Source organism: Zonotrichia leucophrys, chromosome 14 (genome assembly GCF_028769735.1).
Source record: "Zonotrichia leucophrys gambelii isolate GWCS_2022_RI chromosome 14, RI_Zleu_2.0, whole genome shotgun sequence".
In the NCBI taxonomy this organism is placed as follows: domain Eukaryota; kingdom Metazoa; phylum Chordata; class Aves; order Passeriformes; family Passerellidae; genus Zonotrichia; species Zonotrichia leucophrys.
This window is the reverse complement of record NC_088184.1, coordinates 1,593,858-1,615,685: the sequence shown is the minus strand read 5'-3', so window position 1 is coordinate 1,615,685 and position 21,828 is coordinate 1,593,858. Positions and strand designations below refer to the sequence as shown.

General features: G+C 58.3%; 3 protein-coding genes across 4 annotated transcripts; 2 read left to right on the top strand and 1 right to left on the bottom strand.

The window, feature by feature from the left end:
• The first annotated feature begins 748 nt into the window (after nucleotides 1-748).
• On the top strand, nucleotides 749-3,666 carry IGFALS (insulin like growth factor binding protein acid labile subunit). Its single transcript, XM_064725476.1, has 2 exons — nucleotides 749-847; nucleotides 1,744-3,666. The coding sequence occupies exons 1-2, from the start codon at nucleotides 832-834 to the stop codon at nucleotides 3,555-3,557; spliced, it is 1,830 nt and encodes a 609-aa protein (XP_064581546.1). The 5' UTR covers nucleotides 749-831; the 3' UTR covers nucleotides 3,558-3,666.
• Nucleotides 3,667-4,785: 1,119 nt separating this feature from the next.
• Nucleotides 4,786-9,085, bottom strand: NUBP2 (NUBP iron-sulfur cluster assembly factor 2, cytosolic). The gene is made up of 7 exons (XM_064725493.1): nucleotides 8,963-9,085; nucleotides 7,672-7,790; nucleotides 6,949-7,147; nucleotides 6,576-6,730; nucleotides 6,340-6,450; nucleotides 6,006-6,075; nucleotides 4,786-5,455 (listed from the first exon to the last, which is right to left on the bottom strand). Exons 1-7 carry the CDS (start codon nucleotides 8,994-8,996, stop codon nucleotides 5,313-5,315), a joined length of 831 nt encoding a protein of 276 aa, XP_064581563.1. The 5' UTR covers nucleotides 8,997-9,085; the 3' UTR covers nucleotides 4,786-5,312.
• A 256-nt stretch (nucleotides 9,086-9,341) lies between these two features.
• Nucleotides 9,342-21,459, top strand: SPSB3 (splA/ryanodine receptor domain and SOCS box containing 3). 2 transcript variants are annotated; one of them, XM_064725485.1, is made up of 7 exons: nucleotides 9,342-9,430; nucleotides 11,981-12,114; nucleotides 15,692-15,869; nucleotides 17,535-17,722; nucleotides 19,178-19,280; nucleotides 20,072-20,197; nucleotides 20,427-21,459. In XM_064725485.1, the coding sequence occupies exons 2-7, from the start codon at nucleotides 12,001-12,003 to the stop codon at nucleotides 20,771-20,773; spliced, it is 1,056 nt and encodes a 351-aa protein (XP_064581555.1). In that variant the 5' UTR covers nucleotides 9,342-9,430; nucleotides 11,981-12,000; the 3' UTR covers nucleotides 20,774-21,459. The 2 variants fall into 2 exon arrangements, with proteins under 2 accessions (XP_064581555.1, XP_064581554.1); XM_064725484.1 differs by having other exon boundaries at nucleotides 15,689-15,869.
• Nucleotides 21,460-21,828: the final 369 nt, after the last annotated feature.

The window sequence follows — 21,828 nt, the reverse complement described above, 5'->3', positions numbered from 1 at the left end:
CACAGGATGAGGTCAGTGCCTCCCCGGGGTGGTTTTGATGAGCTGCCAGGGCAGAGTGTGATGTGCCAGCCCTGGAGCATCACCCGCCCTCATCCCCCTGCCTGGGGCTGCCAGAGGAGCAGGGGACCCCCAGAGCCTCCACCCCACAGGGAGACCCTGGCTGTACTCTCAGTTTCCCCTTGGGCTCAGGGGCACTGGGCAGAGCAGGGTGGAGAGCTGCCAGCAGCATCCCCAGCACAAGGCAGGACAGGAGGGAAAATGGGAAAATGCCATTTTCCCATTGGGGCTGAGGGTTCTGCCCCGAGGGTTTTAGTGCCACACAGAGAAGGGTTTTCCCCTTTTCCCATCACCATAAACCCTCGGGTGTTTCAGCCCATCCTGCATTAAGGCTGACCCCCAAACTTCAATCCCTGTGTCCTGTGGATGCTCCAAGCCCCAGCGTGTGGCTTTTGTGTCCTGATGGAAAGCGAGGAGCCACTGCCAGGGCTCATCCCAGGGCAGGGAGGGGTCAGTGCTGCTGCTCAGGAGCTCGGGGCACGGTGCTGGGGCACCCTCTGAGGTTGCCCCATTCCTCCCTCCGTGCTCAAAGCCCACACAAACCCCATCCGTGGCAGGTCCCCCGACAACTCGCTGCGTGCCCTTGTCCCGAGCTGCCCCCAGGCAGTCCCAGAGCCCGTCGCGGTGCCCGGGGCTCCAGCAGCAGTGGGGTTAAGCCCGGCCGGGCGGGAGCCTGGACAGGCGTCAAGGTGGTTGCTCCATCCATCCCTGCGCAGTCCGAGGGGCCGGAGAGCGGAGCGGGAGCGGGAGCCCTGCCCTGCCCTGCCCGCCGCCATGAGCGCAGGCAAAGGTGAGCCTGGAGCTGCCCCTCGGCCTGGGGGACACGCAGGGACCGGGGGGGGACACGCTGGGGCTCTGCCCGGGCTCCGGGCACCCTTGGCTCTGCTCCTCCTCCGCTGCTAATCAGACATTTGGGGGGACCCGAGCTGCCTGGGGGGGCTGCGGGGCAGAGCCCAGACGTGGATGGGAGTGCGGGATGGGCAGGGACCGCGGCACCGGTACCGGCACCGGGACCCTTCGGTGCCCAACGAGTCCGGGGGCACCGGGGAGGGACGGGGACAGGGGTCCGGAGGCCTTTCCCCATGAAAGGGAGGAGCTGCTGCTTCAGTATGGGGATGAATTCGGGGGGTCCCTGCACCCGAGGGGTCACAGCAGCACTGGGGGGGATCTTGGACCGTTTCCCAGGGGATCCAGCTCTGGAAACCCCCGCAGCTGCAGGGCCGGAGTGACCCCTTTATTCCACCCAGTCCCGGTGGTGCGGGCACCCACCAAGGGGTCCCAGGAGGGTCCCAAGGATGTCCCAAGGGGTCCCCAGGGTGTCTAAAGGGGGTCCCAGGGATGTCCCAAGGGTGTCCCGGGGAGCGTCCCGGGGGAAGGTCCAAAGGGGTTCCAAAGGGTGTCACAAGGGGGTCCCACGGGGGTCTCAAGGAGGTTCCGAAGGTGTCCCAAGGGGTTCCCAGGGTGTCTAAAGGGCGTCTCAGGGATGTCCCAAGGGGTGCCAAGGGGGTCTCAAGAGGGGTCCCAAGGGAGTCTCAAGGAGTTTCCAAGGGTGTCCCAAGGGGTCCCCAGGGTGTCTCAAGGGTGTCCCAAGGAGGTCCCAAGGGGGGGTCCCAAGGGGGGGTCCCAAGGTGTCCCCCAGAGCAGCCGCAGCCCTGCCCTGACGCTGTCCCCTCTCTCGGTCCCCAGCAGGCATCCCCCTCCTGCTCCCCCTGGCCCTGCTGCTGGCCGCGGCCTCGCAGCCCCCCGGCGGGGACCCCCCGAAGGACGGGGGGGACGGGGAGGCCCCGCGCTGCCCCAGCCCCTGCGCCTGCAGCCTGGACGATTACAGCGAGGAGCTGAACGTGTTCTGCAGCGGCCGCAACCTCAGCCGCCTGCCCGAGGACGTGCCCCACAACGCCAAAGCGCTGTGGCTGGACGGCAACAACTTCACGGTGCTGCCGGCCGCAGCCTTCAGGAATCTGTCAGCCCTGGACTTCCTGGACCTGCAGAGCAGCCAGCTGGGCTCCGTGGAGCAGCACGCCTTCCACGGGCTGCGCAGCCTCTACCACCTGCACCTGGAGCGCAACCGCCTCAGGCACCTGGCCCCGCACACCTTCCTGCACACGCAGAACCTCGTGTCCCTCAGCCTCAACAACAACCACTTCAGCAAGGTGGAGGAAGGGCTCTTTGCAGGGCTCTCCAACCTCTGGTACCTCAACCTGGGCTGGAACTCGCTGGTGGTGCTGCCTGACAAGGTGTTCCACGACCTGCCCAACCTGAGGGAGCTGATCCTGGCTGGCAACAAGCTGCCCTACCTCCAGCACCAGCTCTTCTGCAGCCTCACCGAGCTGAAGGAGCTGGACCTGAGCGGGAACGCGCTCAAGGGCATCAAGATCAACATCTTTGTCAAGCTGCAGAAGCTGCAGAAGCTGTACCTGAACCACAACCAGATCAACGCCATCGCCCCCCGCGCCTTCATGGGCATGAAGTCGCTGCGGTGGCTGGACCTGTCCCACAACCGCCTGGTGCAGCTCTACGAGGACACCTTCCTGGGGCTGCTGAGCCTGCACGTGCTGCGCCTCTCCACCAACTCCATCGCCGGCCTGAGGCCCAGGACCTTCAAGGACCTGCAGTTCCTGGAGGAGCTGCAGCTGGGCCACAACCGGATCCGGGGCCTGGCCGAAAGGAGCTTCGAGGGGCTGGGCCAGCTGGAGGTGCTGAGCCTCAACAACAACCAGCTGCAGGACATCAGGGCCGGCGCCTTCCTGGGGCTGCACAACGTGGCTGTGATGCACTTGTCAGCCAACTGCATCAAGGTGCTGCCCGACTTTGTCTTCAAGGGGGTCACCAAGCTGCACAGCCTCCACCTGGAGCACAGCTGCGTGGGCAGGATCCGGGCCAACACCTTCTCGGGGCTCTCCAGCCTGCGGCGCCTCTTCCTGCAGCACAACAGCATCTCCCTGATCGAGGACCAGAGCTTCAGCGACCTGCACGAGCTCCTGGAGCTCGACCTGAAGCACAACAGGCTGAGCCACCTCTCGCCCCGGCTCTTCACGGGGCTGAGCAACCTGGAGTACCTCTTCCTCTCCTCCAACCAGCTCCTGGAGATCTCCCAGGACACCTTCAGCCCTCTCCAGAGACTCTTCTGGCTCGACCTCTCCCACAACCAGCTGGAGACACTGGACAACAGCGTCATCTCCCCCCTGGCCAACCTGCGGTACCTCAGCCTGAGGAACAACTCCCTGGAGACCTTCTCGGTGTCGTTCCTGTGCCCTCCCTTCTCCCTGGAGCAGCTGTGGCTGGGGGGCAACAACTGGCACTGCAACTGCTCGCTGAAGGGGCTGCGGGACTTCTCGCTGCAGCACCCGGCCGTGGTGCCGCGCTTCGTGCAGTCGGTGGCTGAGGGCGACGACAGCCACGTCCCCATCTACACCTACAACAACCTCACCTGCCTGCAGCCGCCGGGCCTGGCGGGGCTGGACCTGCGGGACACTGCCCAGGAGAGCTTTGCTCACTGCTGAGCTGGGCTGGCCCTCCCAGGGACCTCAAACCGGCCCTGTGCCACCCCAGCCACAGCACACATTTGCCAACACCTCCAGCAGCCGCCGATGCTGGATGGGCACCAGCACCCCTGGGCTTCAAACTGAGTGTTTCAGTCCTTTCATATTTAAATAGCAGCCCCCAGGGCACAGTATGGTTGCCCCCAGCTCCCAGCAGGAGAATCTCTGGAGGGGGGAATGCTGCACCCCAGCCCTGCAGCCACAGCAAGGGGCAGCCCTGCCCAGGCCAGGACTTCTATGAGGCAAAACAAAGCGTTTTCCTGCCATGGAGCAGGAAAAAAAAAGCCCCCCCGAGCTTAGGGAAGGGGCAGAGGACTTGCTGCAATGATTCCTTGCAGCAGCAGGTGTAGGCAGGGCACAGAAAGCCACTCGTTGCTCACCTGATAAATGGCAGCAGACAAATAAACCTTTGGAGCTATTGCAACCCACCTTGTAAGTTATGTTTTTTCCAAAGCTCGTGCTGCCCACAGCCAGGATTCCTCCCCAGAGCCCCTCAGGTGAGGGATTCAGGCTCCCAGGGGGCTCCCAGCATTTCCTGCAAGCTTTGGGGGGTGGCTGTTCCCAGGGAGGGAGCAAGAAATGCCCAGCTACCCCACAGAAGCCAACAGCCCTGACAGATTGCAGCTACTGCCCAGCTCTCCAAATCCCAGATAAGTGTCCAAAGGTCAGACCAAATTTTCCTGGAAAATTGCATGAGGGGAAAGCTGCTGGAGTGTGGGTCCTTGTGCAGCGGGAGCAGGGCTGGGTGCTGCTCCTGCTCCTGCCTGCTGGAATCTCCTCAGTGGAAATCCAGGATTTCCCAAAACCTCAGGGAGGGGGAGTCCCCAAGGCAGAGAGGGAGGCAGGAGGGGCTGAGTCCAGGAGGGAGGGAGGTGAGATGCAAGGCCACCACCTTCACTGCTTCTCCTCAAGCCTGCAAGAGGAGGGCAGCTCCCATGGGAAGAGGTGCAGGGAACAGGACACTGGGGAGTGAAAGAAGCAGGAAAGGGGGGACACAGAGGAGCCCCAGGCTGGGGGAACAGCTCCATGAAGGGCTGGCTCACAGCAAGACAGATCCTGATGCTGTTATAGGAGAGATTTAGCTGAATTCCAGCAGGAAACCAGGGAACAGCAGGAAGCACCTTGATGTATGTGAAGGGCCAAGACACAGCAAGGCCTGAAGCCATGGAAAAACAGAACTTTGCAGACCTGCATTTTAAGAAAAGGGTTTACTGCCTGGAACCTTGAAAAATATTCCTGAGTCACAGAAGCCCAGCAGGCCCGAGGGCTCCTTCCCAGCACGATGGGATGCAGCTCCCAGCCAGCTCCTGGAGGGGTTTGCTCAGCCCAGCCAGGCTGTGCTGTGCCCTCATGGCCCATCAGGGACCAGGGAGCTGAGAATTCCGAGCTCAGGGCCTGGCCTGGCTCCACAGGGAGCACCCAGCACAAGCCAGCCCTGTGTGATCCATCAGGCAGGGGCAGCAGAAGGCAGCAGCACATGGAGCCATGATCCAGGTGGTCAGAGCCATGTGGGAATGCTCAGGGAAGAACAGCACTGGACTGCAGCTCCAGAGTGTCTCTGAGTCTGAGGGGATGTGGCTTCTTCCCTCTGGGACTGCCAGCAGCAGCAGGAATCTGTGCTCCCCCCTCACACCCCAGTTTGAGTTGAACAGTTCCTGCATCCCCTCCCTGCTGCTGGGGCTGCCAGTGTGGCACCAGTCCAGCTCCACAGCCTCCTCAGGAGCTCCTCTGCGATGTATCCAAGATCTGCTGGGCAATGTGAGTCAGGGCAGGGAAGGCAGAGCTCTTGGGAAACTCTTGGATGAAGTCTCTGCCTTCTTCCAAGCTCTGGCTGAGCTGGGGGTCCAGGGGGACACAGCCTGTGGGGCAGGGAGGGAGAGTGAGAGCTGGCTCCCTGCAGGGCCCAGGTTGGCAGGCAGGGATAAAACACACACTGCACAGTCAGCTCCAGGGAAAATGGTGGGGAAGAGCCACCACTGCCCTCCCTGGGCTCTCCAGGAGATCATTCTCACCTGCAACCCCTTGGACTGGCTCCAAGAGCCCACCCCACCCTGGTGCTTCATGAGAGGGGCTCTCCCACCTGATCCCAGCCCTGCCCAGGGACAGGGTTCAGCCCTCAGCCCCCATGTCTCAGGAAGGCTCCAGACATTCCAATGTGGCTCTCATGGAGCTCCAGGCCTGTTTACACTGTCACCACAATGTCAGCAGTCAGAGCAGGCTGCTGGCACCACCACCTCTGCCCCAGCAGGGCCAGGGGCCCACCCTGAGGAGTTTGGATGGCAGAGAAGCAAAGCACAAACCTCAGCTGTGCCCAGGTGCCTGGGGCTCCCAGCCCAGCCCCCCTGCTCCTTCTCTGTGCTCAGCCCTCCCAGAGCACCCTGAGCAGAGCTCTGCTGCAGAGCCACTCACCCAGGAAGGGCACCCCGGCGTGCTTGGCCAGCTCCTCGCCTCCCCCTTTGGAGAAGATGTTTGTGCATTCCTGAGGGAGGAAGAGGAGTGAGTCAGGAAGGCCAGAGCCCTGTGGGACAGGGCAGGAGCTGCCAGCCCTGAGCAGGGCCAGCTCCCCTCCACCCTGCAGCCCCGGGCATTCCCTGTGCCCTGCCCTCCCCTCTCCTCAGCACAGCAGAGCACAGAGCTGCCTCACAGCATCACCCTGGTGCCATTTCCCAATTCCCCACCCCAGCACCCCAAGGAAGGGCCCAGAGCAGCCCCAAGGCTGCAGAGTAAGATCAGGAGAGCTCACAGAGCAGTGGGGGCACACGAAGCCGCTCATGTTCTCCACGATGCCGAGGATGTGCAGCCCTGCCTTCCTGCAGAACGTCAGCTCCCGCCTCACGTCCCCCACGGACACAGCCTGGGGGAACAGCAGCACTTGGGGATCCCTCTGGGCACCCTGTGCCTCCAGAGCATCCACAGCCAGCCCTGTGCACACCTGGGGTGCATTTCCCCCCTGCCAGGAATTGCAGCCCCGTGTCCCACCTGAGGGGTTGTGACCAGCACTGCCCCCAGCAGCTGGTGGGGCCTCAGGGCCTCCACAGTGGAGATGTGCTCGTCAGACGTGCCTGGTGGTGTGTCCACAATGAGGAAATCCAGATCCCCCCAGGCCACATCGGTGACAAACTGCTTGATCAAAGCTGTGGAAATAAAAGGGACAGATAAAAAAACCCCAAACCACAACTGGGTTCAGCAGGTGGCTTGGGAGTCATGGGACAGGAGAGGGGACAAGGCTGTCTGTCAGCATGCTGCACTGTCCCCATCTGAGTGACTTTAACCCATTCCTTCATTCCCCCAAGGAATACCCTCTCCAGGAGGGCTCACAGGGGGCTCCCCCAGCAGCAATTCCTGGTGTTACCATTTTTCTTGGGTCCCCTCCAGACCACGGCGTCGTCGGGGCGCTCCAGCAGGAATCCAATGGACATGAGGGCGATGGCCTTGTCCTGGCCCACGAACACGGGCACCCAGCCGCTGTCACACTGGTGCACAGCGCTGTCCTGCACCCTCAGCATGCGTGGGATGCTGGGGCCACACAGGTCCACGTCCAGGATGCCCACCTGGGGACAGGCACAGCCCCTCAGACAGGCTCAGAGCCCCCGGCCACCCCGCTTCCACAACAGCCACTTTGGAAAACACAAATGTTTTAAATTTCATCTCCCTCCTGACCTCCTGCTCCCCAAGGAGCATCCCCTGGGTGTTTCCAAGTGCTTTATGCCAGAACCCAAGTGGCACAGGCTGCACAGAGCCTTTAAAAAGGTCCTCAGGGAATTCAATGTCTCCTGCCCACACATTTCCTTTTTACCCCCATTTTAAGAGTCCTTGAGCTCACCCACTTCACCTCACAGAGGGAGTGAGGGTAACGCAAAGCAGCCAATTTATGTCCCAGTGCCAATTTCAACACTAAATATTGGGTGATTTAATAAAATAGACAAAGAGAAATGAACTGCAGTACCTGAACTGGATCACAGAGAATCCACACGCTGCCCACCAAGGACACCCACATGGGAAGGGTGGGCATAACCCAGCCCAGCTGAGGGCAGGAAGGGCCAAGGCAGAGCTCAGCACCCCAGGGCTCACTCACCCTCTTCCCAGCGTGCCGCAGAGCCAGGGCCAGCTCGGTGGACAGGGTGCTCTTCCCAACACCGCCCTTCCCCGACAGCACCAGCACGATGTGCCGCACCCCGGCCAGGTTGGCTCTGTCTGCAGGGGGACACAGAGCCATGGAATGTCCTCAGGGGGAGGGACCCCAGGGATCATCCAGGGCAGCTCCTGGGCCTGCACAGACACCCCAACAATCCCACCCTGAGATCATTATCCAAGCACTCCTGGAGCTCTGGCAGCCCCAGGGCTGTGCCCATTCCCTGGAGAGCCTGGGCAGTGCCAGCACACTCTGGGGGAAGAGCCTTTCCTGATGCCCACCCTGACCCTTCAGCCATTCCCTGTCCCAGTGATCGGAGCTGCCCCTCAGGAGGAGCTGCAGCCTCGCTGAGCTCTGCCCTCAGTGTAAGGCAGTGGGAAAGAAGAGGTGGACATGCCACAGGCTTTTTGTCATCAGAACAGGGACAAAGGGAACAATGGCAATAAACACCGTGTGTGAGGAGCAAAGGCTGGTCCGGATGACCTAAGTGGAAATTGGGCAGCAGAGGAATAAACAACACACGGGGCTCGTGAGGCTGAGCCGGGCCATGGCCCGGGGCTGACGGTGAGCTCAGGGTGAGCTCAGGCCCTTGGCGTTTCCTCCCTCCGTGCCACACCAGTCGCTTCCTGCCGGGCCCTGCTCCTCTCCATCCCTCCCCGCATTCCCCGCTGTGCTCTCAGCGCTCCCGGCTCTGCTTTGGGCTCAGCTCTCCGGAGCAGGAACGCTCGGGATCGGAGTCCCCGGCCCGGGGCAGCACGGGGGGGGGCGGCCGGGCCGCTCCAGCCGCAGCCGGGCCCGGACTGAACGCACCGGGGCTGGGCTGGCCCGCAGCAGCGACACCGGCGGCATGGAGCCCGCACGGACAATGGCAGAGCTCATCAGCAGCTCCGCCGACGGTAAAGCCACGGGCCCCGCAGCGGGGAGGGGGAGAAGGGGCCCGGGGAGGGCAGACGGGGCCCCGCAGCGAGGGGCGCCCGGGACACCGCGCCAGGCCCGCTTACACGGCACTGTCTGCACGGGAGCCGGGCCCGGCCCAGAGCCCCCCTCACCAGAGTCGGGCCGAACACCGCGACACCGGCTGGGCCTGAGCACCGCCGAACTCCGCGGAGCCGGGTCCTGACCCCCGCCAGGCCAGGTCATTCCGGCTAGGACGCCCCCCGAGAGGCGGGTAGGGGCCCCCAGGCCGAGACTCCGGATCCCGGTTTCCCCCGGCCGCGGCCTCCCCGCCGCTCACCCCCAGCCGTCTCCTCCATGTTGCCTCCCCGCATCACCCGCTTCCGTCTTCCTCCGGCACACGGCCCGCCCTTTCTGACTGACAGGTATTCTGTCCAATCGCAAGGCGCACTTTCACCGGACAACCCGCCCTCCAGAGCTTTACAGCCAATCTACTTCTCGTGCTCCCTTCGCATCACCCAATGGGCTTAGTGCTTTCCCTTCGCGAGCGGCCGCCCAATGGCGCCGCTCTCTGGCGATTGGCACATGGAGCAGCCAATACAGCCGGGCTCTCTCAGACCCCGCCCCCTTCGTCCTCCTCCGCCTATGAGTGACAGAGCCCTCAGCCAACGGCTATGGGGCACGGCGCGGCCGTAGCCAATGAGCGCTCGAGGGCGGTGCCGGGAGGGGATTGTTTATGTCCCGGGAGAGGAAAGTAGGTCAGAGCGCCGCGGGCCGGGCCGGGGTAGTGCTGGGCCGGACTGGGCAGGTGAGCCGGGGGCTCGGGGGACGGGCCGGAGCGGGGAGCCGGGTCTGGGGTTTGGCTGTGGGCGGGCCGGGGCTGTGCGACCCAAGCGCCGTGGCCTGGCCTGGCCCGGGCCGGCCCGGCCCTGTCCGGCGGCCTCAGCTGGCGGCGCAGCCGGGCTGCGCTGCCCGCTCTCGGTGGAGCCGCTGCTGCCGCGGCCCGGGAGCCGAGTCGAGCCGAGCCGGGCCGGGCCGGCCTCCCCACCGTGGTCACCCGGCGCCGCTCGATGTCCGGGTCTGTGTGGGTCACGCCTTGGGCCCCCGGAAAGGCCTCAGCGGGCCCAGGGCCCCGCAGGGGTGAGCGGCTCTTGGTGGCAGCGCTGCTGTGACAGCGGGAGCGGGACAGGGACCGGCCCTGTGCTGGCACTGCTGAGACAGCTCCGGTCCTGGGCCAACGCTGGTCATTGAGGGGCTGGAGCACCAGGAGGGACTGAGGGAGCTGGGAAGGGGCTCAGCCTGGAGAAAAGGAGGCTCAGGGGGGACCTTGTGGCTCTGCACAGCTCCTGACAGGAGGGGATGGTGGTGGGTCAGGCTCTGCTCCCAGGGAGCAGGGACAGGACAAGGGGGAACAGCCTTAGGCTGGGCTAGGGGAGGGTCAGGTTGGATATTGAGAAAATTTCTTCATGGAAAAGGGCATCAGGCACTGGCACAGCTGCCCACAGGGCTGTGGTGGAGTCACCATCCTTAAAGGAGTTTAGAAGCTGTGTGGATGTGGCACTTGGGGACATGGTTCCGTGGTGGCCTCAGCAGTGCTGGGGGAATGGTTGGACTTGTTGATCCAAGAGATCTTTTCCAGCCATAACAATTCCAAGTGTGACTCTGCCATTGGTGCTGGGATCTCTCTGCTGGATCTGAGCCCCAGCCTTAGTGAGGGCCTGGGGGAGCAGGGCAGCTCTTTAATTGTCACTTCTACACCTGCCGAAGTCCTGGGTTGTTCTTCTCCTCTTGCAACCCCTGACCCTGGAAGGGCAGGAAGAAAACTCTGCAGCTCCAGCTGCACAGAGAGCTGGGAGCAAGGCCTGAGGCTGCTGTGCCCAGAGCCCAGAGTCTGCAGCCCTCCCCTTGATGCCCTGTGCAGGCTGCCCTAGAACAGAGACTGGACAGTTACAGAATAAAGCAGGGATTTGTTAGGAGGCCTCAATGGATCCACCTTGGGCAGCACAAGAGCCCAGCCAGGGCTGCACCCAAGGTGAACCAAAATGGGCACAAAATGCCTGACTGATCATAAGGTCTCTCACTTTGATCAGTTCTGCTCCATTTGCATATTGGAGTTAATTGTCCAATTCCAGCTTTAGCCCATGCAGTCCCATCCTCCTTGTTTTCTCTCTCCAGCCCACAGTGTTTGTGCTTTGGGCCTGAGATTTGGATCATTTGTCCTTGATCCCCAGCTAGAGAAGGAATTGTTTTGTCTCCTTACTCTGTGAAGAGAGCTCACCATCCCCTAAAAGCTCAGACCCACACACTAAAGCAGCACAGAATGTGAAAGCCAAAACCTGAAGCATCACTTCCCTTCTGCCTGTTGTCCTTGGGGCAAGTTGGGACAGGTCTGGCACAACCCTGGTTTCCTTCCAGTGTGCAGGAGAGTGATTTCTCTTCCTCTCCAAGCACTGAGAGCAAAGTCTTCCATCAGAGGGCAGTTGCAGGAGGACAGCATTCCCTGGGGACAGACAGGCTGCAGGGCCTGGGGCAGGAGCCAGGACAGCTGCTGCAGGGTCACTGGGCAGGAGGGAGGCTGTGGCTTGGAGCAGACTGCTCTATGGAAGGTGTCCGTGCCCATGACAGGGAGTGGATGAGATGAGCTTGAAGGTCCTTCCAGCCCAAAGAACTCTGATTCTGACAGCCCTGAAGCTCCCCAGGCCAGGTGGAAGGTGGCTGCAGGACCCAGTTCCTGCAGAGGGGCAGCTGCTGCCACCACAGCTGGATACTGGGAGCATTCCTGGGGCCAGCTGAACACTGGTTCAGGGAGGAGTTGACCCTGGGTGAAGGAAGAGGTTGAAGTTTGCAGGGGCTCTTTATGTGCAGAGAACTGTGACCATGTTCACAGGGGTTCTTGGATTGGGGAAGAAAGGATCTGACTCCATGTTTCAGAAGGCTTGATTTACTATTTTATGATATATATTACATTAAAACTATATTAAAAGAATAGAAGAAAGAATTTCATCAGAAGGCTGGCTAAGAATAGAAAGAGGAAAGAATGATAACAAAGGTTTGTGGCTAGGGCTCTGTGTCTGAGCCAGCTGACTGTGATTGGCCATCAATTAGAAACAACCACATGAGACCAATCACAGATGCACCTGTTGCATTCCACAGCAGCAGATAACCAATGTTTAGATTTTGTTCCTGAGGCCTCCCAGCTTCTCAGGATGAAAAATCCAAAGGAAAAGATTTTTCATAAAGTTGTCTGCGACAAGGAACTTCCTTTGCTGATCTTGTTCTGGTTCCCCGGGGCGTTTGGTGACCCGGGGAGGTGCCAGAGGTGTGGCAGCAGTGTAACCATCCCTGTGTTCCTCCCCAGCCTACCTGCGTGGGGGCAGCATGGCGCGGCGCCCGCGGAGCAGCCGGGCCTGGCGCTTCGTGCTGAGCGGGGTGCGGCGCGAGGCCGACGGCCGGGCCGGAGCGCGGGGCTGGGGCTACGACTCCGACGGACAGGTAGGATGGGCTGGGGGCTCTGCGTGCCGTGGGGGCGTCATCTCATTGCAGGGGTTCCATGCTGGTGTCTCCTTATTGCAAAAGTTTCGTACCTTCTGTTGGGGAAGATGAAACGGGAAAGCCTTATAGATATGATTGTCTGGCAAAAGATTTTGGGAATGTAGAAACTATAATGAGATTGAAATGAAAGCAAGGTTTGAGATCCCTCAGTTACTGAACAACTGGAAAACAATGGTGTGGCCAGCTGAAGGTGATCCCCTTTTGATGGAACAACACCCTCTGCTTGCAGACAGGCCCAAGGGTCAGAGCAGACCCTACAGCTTGGCAGAAGGGGCCCAAAGAGGAGTTTTTAGGGTTTAAAATGTAACACAGTATGGTAATGTAATGATTCTTACAGGCTGTATGGAAATGCTGTAGGATTTGTATCTTGTACTAGATTGGTTAGTGAGAATTAGAATATTCAACAGAGAAGATTTATTGTATTGTAATGGGAACCTCACTCTCTCCCCTCTCTCCCCCTCTCTTCTCTCAGCCTGCTCTGAGCTGTGGCTGCAGCTCCCAGCAGGGCCCTGCCCCAGGCCCTTTGCAATGAACCCCAAGTTCCTGACCTGGCTGCAGAGATCTCTGTCCTGACCATCCTACCCCTGACACTCCTACACCTTCTTAGTGTTTTCTCATGGGTGGCTCCTCTGAGCACTGACTCTTTCTCCTTCACAAAGCAGCCAACTCACCCCAGTTCCCTTCTCATTCAGCCCCCCCATTCTTTTATAGCACTCTTCTTCTCATTGCTTACAGTGGCCTGTTAAAGTCACGCCTGCTCCTAATCTTTGATAATTGGCCCAGGGGTAAGATCACTTTCTACACTACCTTTATTTTCTTATATTCTACCCCCTACAACAGGGAGTGTTTTCCTGCCCCTGATACCCAGTCTGAACTGACCAAAAGCAGGAAGATTCAGTAATGGTCAATATTGATACTAAACTAAAAACTTTTTCAAGCATAGAATGGGTGTGTTATACATAAAATATGTACAGTATTTTTATGTTGTCGTTAGGTTGGACGTGACATACACATGATCAGGGTCCAAGAAGAAAAAAGTTTTTTATTTTGCATGTTCTATAGTTTATATACTCTTAACAAAGCGTGATCTGAGGTCATTAACTACATCACAATAACTTATTATATTCATTAGTGCAAAGCAATTAGTGTCAATATAATTGGCAAAAGTTTTACAGAAATTTAATAAGGCTCATATACACATCTACTTATGCATGTAGTCTAGCTTACAAAGATTTTCATGTATCTTTTCTAATCTGTTTCTATGCTGATGGCCTTGTCTTCTTTGCTATGGATACACCTGAAAATCATCAATTGTTATTTCTTCTATTAACTCAGCTTTGCTTGCAGGCCAGCTGTCAAGCCCCTCCGTATTTTTATAATTTTTTTTTGGAAGCAGAGCTCTAGATAAGTGTTTGAAGTGGATCAGTTCCCTAATCATGCTGGCTGTGCTCCCTCTGGGCAGTGAGGGGCTTGGAGATGGTGGTGGGGACTGCAGGGCAGTGTCTTCAGACTGAAATGTCCTCACATTTCCTGCTCTGCAGTGTGAGCCTCACTTCTGAACCCAGTCCAGGTGTGCTGGAGATGGGAACACAGCAGGGAGAGCAAGAGTAAAACAGTGCAAGGAGTGACTGATTCACCTCTGCCATCCTTCCCGATTTCCCTGGTCCTTGAGTGTGTGAGCTGAGTTCCCTGTGCACAGGTGGGACACAAGGAGCTGCTCCAGGAGCTCAAAGCTACACTGAAGCCAGGAGGCTCTGCCAGAGCACAGTGTCCAAACCCAGGCACTGTGCTCCCTGAAAATGAGCAGTTTTCTGTCCCTGCAGATTCCCAGGGGAATTCAGGATTTCTAGGCAGCAGTACTTGGGAAAGTTAGAAGTCAGGAAAGACACAACCCTGCAGGCCAGAGCAGGCCTGGGCAGTATGTATGTAAGCCCAGGCAGTTTCAATTCCCTATCAATCATACACAGCTGCCAGAACATGAGTTTTAAGGATTTTTGTCATTAAATGCCCCTGACCATGGTTAATAACAAGCAGGTACACCTGAGCAGCACATAAACCTGGAGTAACTCTGCAACCAGTGGTAAGAGAATCCCTTAGGCAACACCATAACACAGGAGTGAAACTGGGCTGTGCTCTCACTGTGTCCAGTCCAGGATCACTGTGGTCTCTTGGCACTAGGGAGCAGTAAATCAGGTTTTTGTGTTCATGAAAGTAAACAAAAGCCCTTTAATCCTGCCCTGGGCTCCCTGTGGGCCTGTCTGCAGTGCTGGCCTGAGGAGCTGCAGCCATGCTGCTCATCTGGCTCCCTTTGTCCTGCCCCTTCTCCTCCTGTGCCTCCCAGCCTCTTCACAGCCTCTCCAGAGCAGTGCTCAGCTCTGCCATGGCTGGAACCTGCCTGGTGAAAGCCAAAGCTTTAGCACAGCATTTCCTTCAGAATGTGTGTGTTGCAGATTTGGGCTGTCACCCTGCTGTCACAGCTCCGTGTCCCTGGCAGGCACACAGGCAGAGTGCTGACAGGTCCCTGAGGCTCAGCAGGCACTGTCCATGTCCCAGAGCAGGGTGATCCCATGGGCACAGCCTCTCCCTGTGTGACACAGGCCTGGGGATGTCCCAGAGCAGGGTGATCCCATGGACACAGCTTTTCCCTGTGTCACACAGGCCTGGGGATGTCCCAGAGCAGGGTGATCCCATGGACACAAGCTACCTGTGTGACACAGGCCTGGGGATGTCCCAGAGCAGGGTGATCCCATGGACACAGCTTTTCCCTGTGTGACACAGGCCTGGGGATGTCCCAGAGCAGGGTGATCCCATGGACACAGCTTTTCCCTGTGTGACACAGGCCTGGGGATGTCCCAGAGCAGGGTGATCCCATGGGCACAGCCTCTCCTGTGTGACACAGGCCTGGAGTCCGAGCAGGATCCAGCCAGCTCCGTGGACCAGCCTGGTTCCCAGAGCAGGGTGATCCCATGGACACAGCCTCTCCCTGTGTGACACAGGCCTGGGGATGTCCCAGAGCAGGGAGATCCCATGGCACAGCCTTCTCCCTGTGTCACACAGGCCTGGGGATGTCCCAGAGCGGGATGATTCCCATGGACACAGCTTTTCCCTGTGTGACAGCCTGGGGATGTCCCAGAGCAGGGTGATTCCATGGGCACAGCTTTTCCCTGTGTGACACAGGCCTGGGGATGTCCCAGAGCAGGGTGATCCCATGGACACAGCCTCTCCCTGTGTCACACAGGCCTGGGGATGTCCCAGAGCAGGGTGATCCCATGGGCACAGCCTCTCTCTGTGTCACACAGGCCTGGGGATGTCCCAGAGCAGGGTGATCCCATGGACACAGCTTTTCCCTGTGTCACACAGGCCTGGGGATGTCCCAGAGCAGGGTGATCCCATGGACACAGCTTTTCCCTGTGTCACACAGGCCTGGGGATGTCCAGCAGAGCCCTCAGGGAGCTCTGCCAGCCCGGCTGCCATGGCCAGGGTACCCAGCCATGGGCATTCCTGTTCTCCCCAGCAGCACAGCGACTCAGATTCGGAGCCAGAGTTCTCCTCCCTGTCTCCCTCCATCCCGAGTGCCATCCCTGTGACTGGAGAGTCCTACTGCAACTGTGAGAACCAGAGTGAAGCTCCCTACTGCTCCAGCCTGCACGCCCTGCACCGCGTCCGTGACTGCCGCTGCGGAGAGGAGGATGAGTGTGAGTGTGAGGGGCTGGGGATGGGGGATAACGGGGCCTCTGCTGGGATTTGGGGTGTTCCCAGTGGGTCTGGATAGCACAGTCCTGTTCAGCACAGCCTGAGTTCCCAAGCAGCTCCCAGCTGCAGGCTACCTTAGCAAGCTTAGGTGATAGCAGCTCTTTTAGTGATTATCAGCTCATTGTGTGATTTCAGCTCTTTGCTTGCTCGGTGCCTTAGGCAGACGCAGGGATGTTGTGGTGCAGTGTAATAGCCTGTTTCAGCTATCCCAGTTCCTTCCCCAGGTGTGCCATAACCTCTCCCTTGCCCCCTGCTGACTGCTGTCAGTCAATCTTGGCATTCCAGAAAGGGTGTTGTGTGATTGCCTCTCAGCCCTGGGGACATTGGGCCATCCAGGTGTCCTTTGTCCCCTGAGACTCCCCCCCCCTTACCTGGTTGGTGGGATCCCTACCCCTTCCCTCTCCCTGGGGGTAAAAGACACGGTGACCACGGGGTCAGGGAGTTCTGTTGGAGCTGTTGCTGCATTCAGAGGCCTGTGGGCCAGAATAAAGCTCTGGATCCAAACCCTCCATCAGAACCAACTCCTTTCCTTCACCTTGCCTTGAAGCCTCTCCACCAGAGCTAAACCTGAGCTCCTGCTTGCCTGGACTTGTCCCAAGTGCCCAGCTGCAACATCCAGGCAGCCAAAGGTGTCTCTGAGGTGAAACCACCACAGATGCTGCCTTTGGTCAAGCAGCAACGGCCAGAGCAGCCCAGGCACAATCTACCTGGTAATACAGGGAGAGAGAGGAGAAGGCTGTGTGAGGTTCCACAGCCATGTCTTTATTGAATCTTCTGCCAAGGTTCTCAGGGACAGCTCCTCTGCTGAGCTGGGCAAAAGTAGCCCTTTATATAGGGTACAGGGGTTTTAGGAATTGTCCAATAGTGAGGGTCAAAGGAAAGTGACCTATAGTCTTACAGAGAGATAAGCAAGGGTCTGGAGGGGGGAGAGGGGCTTCTAAGGTCCAGCCATCATGACTGGGCATTTCCTATTTAGGCTGCTGAATGCCATGGTGGCATTGCAGACCCTGGGCTGGCAACAGGGGGTCCCCTGCAGTGTCCTGCTCCTGTCCCAGCATCCCTGTGTGCACATCCTGAGGCACAGAGGATTACCAGCCCCTGGCTGCTGTCGTGTTTCAGGCTCAGGGCTGATGCTGTCACGGCGTCAGCGCTCACCCCTGGGACCTGCTTTCCGATCTGGATTAGGGCCCAGTGACACAGAGCCCTGCTTAGGGCCCTCCTGATCCCTGCAGGGGCTGGCAGGGTGCCTGGCTCAGGGCACAGGGTGGGCTTGGGCTGGGGGAGAGCCTGTGGCAGGGCAGAGCCACCCCTTGATCCCAGGAGGAGTGTGGGGAGAAGGGAGGCTCTGCCCGTGTCAGCCAAAATTTGGCCTGGTGAATACTGACATTGCAGCACTGGCCCATCCCTGGTGGGACACTGCAGAGTAGTTCAGGCCTCAAGCAGTTCTCTGATGTGCACAGCTTAAGATTTATCCTCTTAAAGAATAAGAGAAATAGAAACAAACCCACTAACAGGCCTTCAAAACAAACATCTTGCTGTGCTTTGACTTGGGGCTCATTCCCTGAGTGTCTTTGCCCATCCTTGTCCCCTGTGTGCTTCCCCAACAGATTTTGACTGGGTGTGGGATGAGCTGAACAAGTCCACGGCCACGCTGCTGACGTGTGACAACCGCAAGGTGAACTTCCACATGGAGTACAGCTGTGGCACGGCCGCCATCCGCGGCAACAAGGAGCTGGCAGAGGGCCAGCACTTCTGGGAGATCAAGATGACCTCCCCAGTGTATGGCACTGACATGGTACGTGTGGGGCACCAGAAATGCCCAGGAGTTTGGACAGGGGCTGGCAGGATGAGGTTCCACCATGGCAGTGAGGTTTGAGGCTGTGTGGAAGTGCACAAGTCCATGGGGAGCTGATGAGATGCATCCCTGGGATCTGAGGGAGCTGGTTGGTGGATGAAGTGGTTTAGCCACTATCTGTCATACTGGAGAAAATGTGGCAGCCTGGTGAAGTTCCCAGTGACTGGAAAAAAGGAAACATAACCCCCATTTTTAGAAAGGGAAATAAGGAACATCTGGGGAAGTACAGGCTGAGCAGTCTCACCTCTGGGCCTGGCAAACATGGAGCAGATCCTTTGGAAGCTATGCAAAGAGTGGATGTGATTGATGGCATCCATCATGGCTTCATTAAGGGATTCTGTGGCCTTCTGTGATGGGGTTGCAGTGTTGGAGGAGGGAAGAGGAACTGATGTCATCTACCTCAACTTGCACAAAGCATTTGGTGCTGCCTTGCATGGCGTCCTTGTCTCTAACCTGGAGAGACTTGGATTTGACAGAGGGACCACTTGGTGGGTATGGGATTGTCTGGATGAGCACAGGCAAAGAGTTGGGAGTTGACAGAGACCAGTGAGTGACAAGTGACATTGCTCAGGGGCTGGCACTGGGACCAGGATTGTTTCACATCCCCCCTGGGCTGGGCTGAGCTCTGCTATGGGCAACAGGAGGGGGGGATTCTGTCCCCTCAGGTGAGACCCCACCTGCAGAGCTGCCTCCAGATCTGGAGCCCAGCACAGGAAGGACCTGGAGCTGCTGGAGAGAGTCCAGGGGAGCCCATGGAGACACCCCAAGGGCTGGAGCCCCTCTGGAGCCAGGCTGGGAGAGCTGGGGGTGCTCACCTGGAGAGGAGAAGCTCCAGGGACACCTCAGAGCCCCTGCCAGTGCCTGAAGGGGCTCCAGGAGAGCTGCAGAGGGACTGGGGACAAGGGATGGAGGGACAGGACACAGGGAATGGCTCCCACTGCCAGAGGGCAGGCATGGATGGGATATTGGGAATTGGGAATTGTTCCCTGGGAGGGTGGGCAGGCCCTGGCACAGGGTGCCCACCCTGGATCCCTGGCAGTGCCCAAGGCCAGGCTGGGCAGGGCTGGGAGCACCTGGGATGGTGGAAGATGTCCCTGCCATGGCAGGGGTGGAATGAGATGAGCCTTACAGTCCCTTCCAACTCAAACCATCTGTGACTCTAAACAGGACAGGGACCTTCTCCAGCATTTTACCTGTGCCTCCTCACTTAGCAAAGGAAATCAGAACTGGGAGCCTTCAGTTCCACCCTGAAACCTCTGCCTTGGCTTCACCAGCCCCTCTGGGTGTTTTGGGCTGAGCCAAGAAGAGGAGGGAAGAACTGGAGGTGGAACCTTGCTTGTGTCTTGTTTGAAAAGACGCTGAGCTTGTGCTGTCCCTCCCTGCTTTGCCTGGCAGATGGTGGGGATTGGGACATCGGACGTGAACCTGGACAAGTACAGGCACACCTTCTGCAGCCTGCTGGGCAAGGACGAGGACAGCTGGGGCCTCTCCTACACAGGTAACACAGCCAGGGGGGCTGGCTGGGCAGCAGTGGCACAGGAGGTGCCACCAGGCAGTGAATCCCTTTGTTAAGGACACCAGAGCAGCTGCTGGCAGCTCCCAGCCCTTGGAGCATCTCTCCTGGCCCACTGTCACAGACATGTTATATGAAAAATCCTTTCCTTAGGATTTTTTCTCCTAAGAAGCTGAGAGGCCTCAGAAACAAAATGTAAACAATGATTATCTGCTGCTGTGGAATGCAACAGGTGCATCTGTGATTGGTCTCATGTGGTTGTTTCTGATTAATGGCCAATCACAGTCCAGCTGTCCGGACTGTCTCAGTCAGTCACAAGCCTTTGTTATCATTCCTTTTCTATTCTTAGCCAGCCTTCTGATGAAATCCTTTCTTCTATTCTTTTAGTATAGTTTTAATATATATCATAAAGTAATAAATCAGCCTTCTCAAACATAGAGTCAACATTCTCATCTCTTCCCTCATCCTGGGACCCCTGCAAACACCATCACAGCCCACTTTTTGCAGAGTCCTTAGAGCTGGTGTGGGACCCTGCCAGGGCACCAGGGTACTACTGTCACACCAGCCCTTTGGGGTTTCAGTGCTGCTCCCTGTGCTCTGGAGTTGTAAAACCTCACTTTTGCCTTTCCACCAGCCCCTCTGGGATGGGAGGGCAGGGGTCAGAAATGCAGGGATGGTTCTGGCACTGAGTGAGGCTGTACCAGCAGCATGGCAGTTGGGGTGAATTTCTGGAGTGCAGGTTTTCCACAGAACGCCTTTTTTTGGGTTATTTTCAGGACTGCTGCACCACAAGGGGGACAAAACCAACTTCTCCTCGAGGTTTGGCCAGGGCTCCATTATTGGGGTGCATTTGGACACGTGGCACGGGACACTGACCTTCTTCAAGAACCGCAAGTGCATAGGTGAGAGCCAGGGATGGGGTGGGAGCACCTCGAGTCTGGCTGCAGCAGAAAACACTGGGAAAGCAAGGTGTGAAGTGAGTGGGAGGAAGATGACATTTGTTGTTTAATAGATTGAGATTTTGGAAAGCTTTTCCCAACAGCTTTGCAGTTAATGGGTTTGGGGTTGGTGGGAGGGGGGAGATCCCTGTGTCTAAGCTAACATGCCCTCCCTGGTGCTGTGCCCTGGCAGGGGTGGCAGCCACAAAGCTGCAGAACAAGAAGTTTTACCCCATGGTGTGCTCGACGGCGGCCAAGAGCAGCATGAAGGTGATCAGGTCCTGCGCCAGCCGCACGTCCCTGCAGTACCTGTGCTGCTTCCGCCTGCGCCAGCTCCTGCCCGACTACGTGGACACGCTGGAGGTGCTGCCCCTGCCCCCAGGACTCAAGCAGGTGCTGCACAACAAACTGGGCTGGGTGTTGAGCATGAACTATAGCACGTCGAAGCCTTCCTCCTCCTCATCCTCGGGGAGCGACTCGGACAGCTCGTGCGGCTCGGATGCGGAGGCCTGCCAAAGGAAGAGGTGCAGGAGGACATAATGGCTCTGCACAGCACGTGGGTGGGCTTTGTTGTGGTGTCTGCAAGGGCCAGTCAAGCCTGATGCACCTCTTCCTTCTGGGGACATCCATTTCCACGTGTTGGCAAAGATTTCTCCAGTGCTGTGCGAATCTTTGGCCTTGACATCCATCACAGGCAGTTAGAAGAGCTGCTGGCTCCAAGAGGTGCCAGCTCTGACACAAGAAATTTGTGGTGAAACATCTGAGCTTCATCTCCTGACTTGCTTTGGAAGCCAGCACCTCTTCCCAAAGGATCTCACTTCTCCCTGTTGGCACAGACAACATTTAAGAAGTTGGACTTGATGATAGGAGCTGGACTTGATAATCTTCACAGCTCCCTTCCCACTCAGGATGGTCAGGCAGTCTCGTGCTTGGAGTGTGCTGGATTCCAGTCAGATACAGACCTGACTCACTGAGACACAATCCCAGCCCGTCCTCCCCTCTCTCTGTGTGTAGGTTTGGTGTCTGCCATGACCTCATCCCACTCTGGAGCAGCAGTTGCAGGGAAGGGGCTCCCAGAGACCCTGCTGGGAGCAGATCCAGGAGCTGAGCTGTGCCTGCTGTTCCTCGAGCCCCTGGGGACTTTTAATTGCTTTGCATGTTGGTTTCTGCTGCTTCTCCTCTGTCCAAAACTGTGTTAAAGTGTAACAATAAATGTAGAAGCTGTCTGTTGTTCTCTTGGGGCCCTTGAAGGCAGGAGGCTGCAGGTGCTTGTCAGAAATAGCCTGGGCAGCAGCGTGGAGGGGAGGGTTGGGTGTCAGAGCTGGAGGAGGTGAAGGCAGCAGAGATGCCCCTGTCTCTGCCCTGGGCAGGGTTTTGTGCTCCCCACTGAAGCAGAAGCCTGGCTGGGGGGTGTTCAGTGGAGCCAGGCTGGTGCCTGTGGCTGTGCACTGGATGAGAGGCTGCAGGGTTTGTAGGGCCTGTCCTCTGGCAGGTCACACTGGGAAAAACACCCCAAACCCCCAGCCCAGAGCCTGGCAGTCAGAGCAGCCCCTCCAAGCCTTTGTGGCCCTGCTGAGGGGAAATGCTGGATTAGG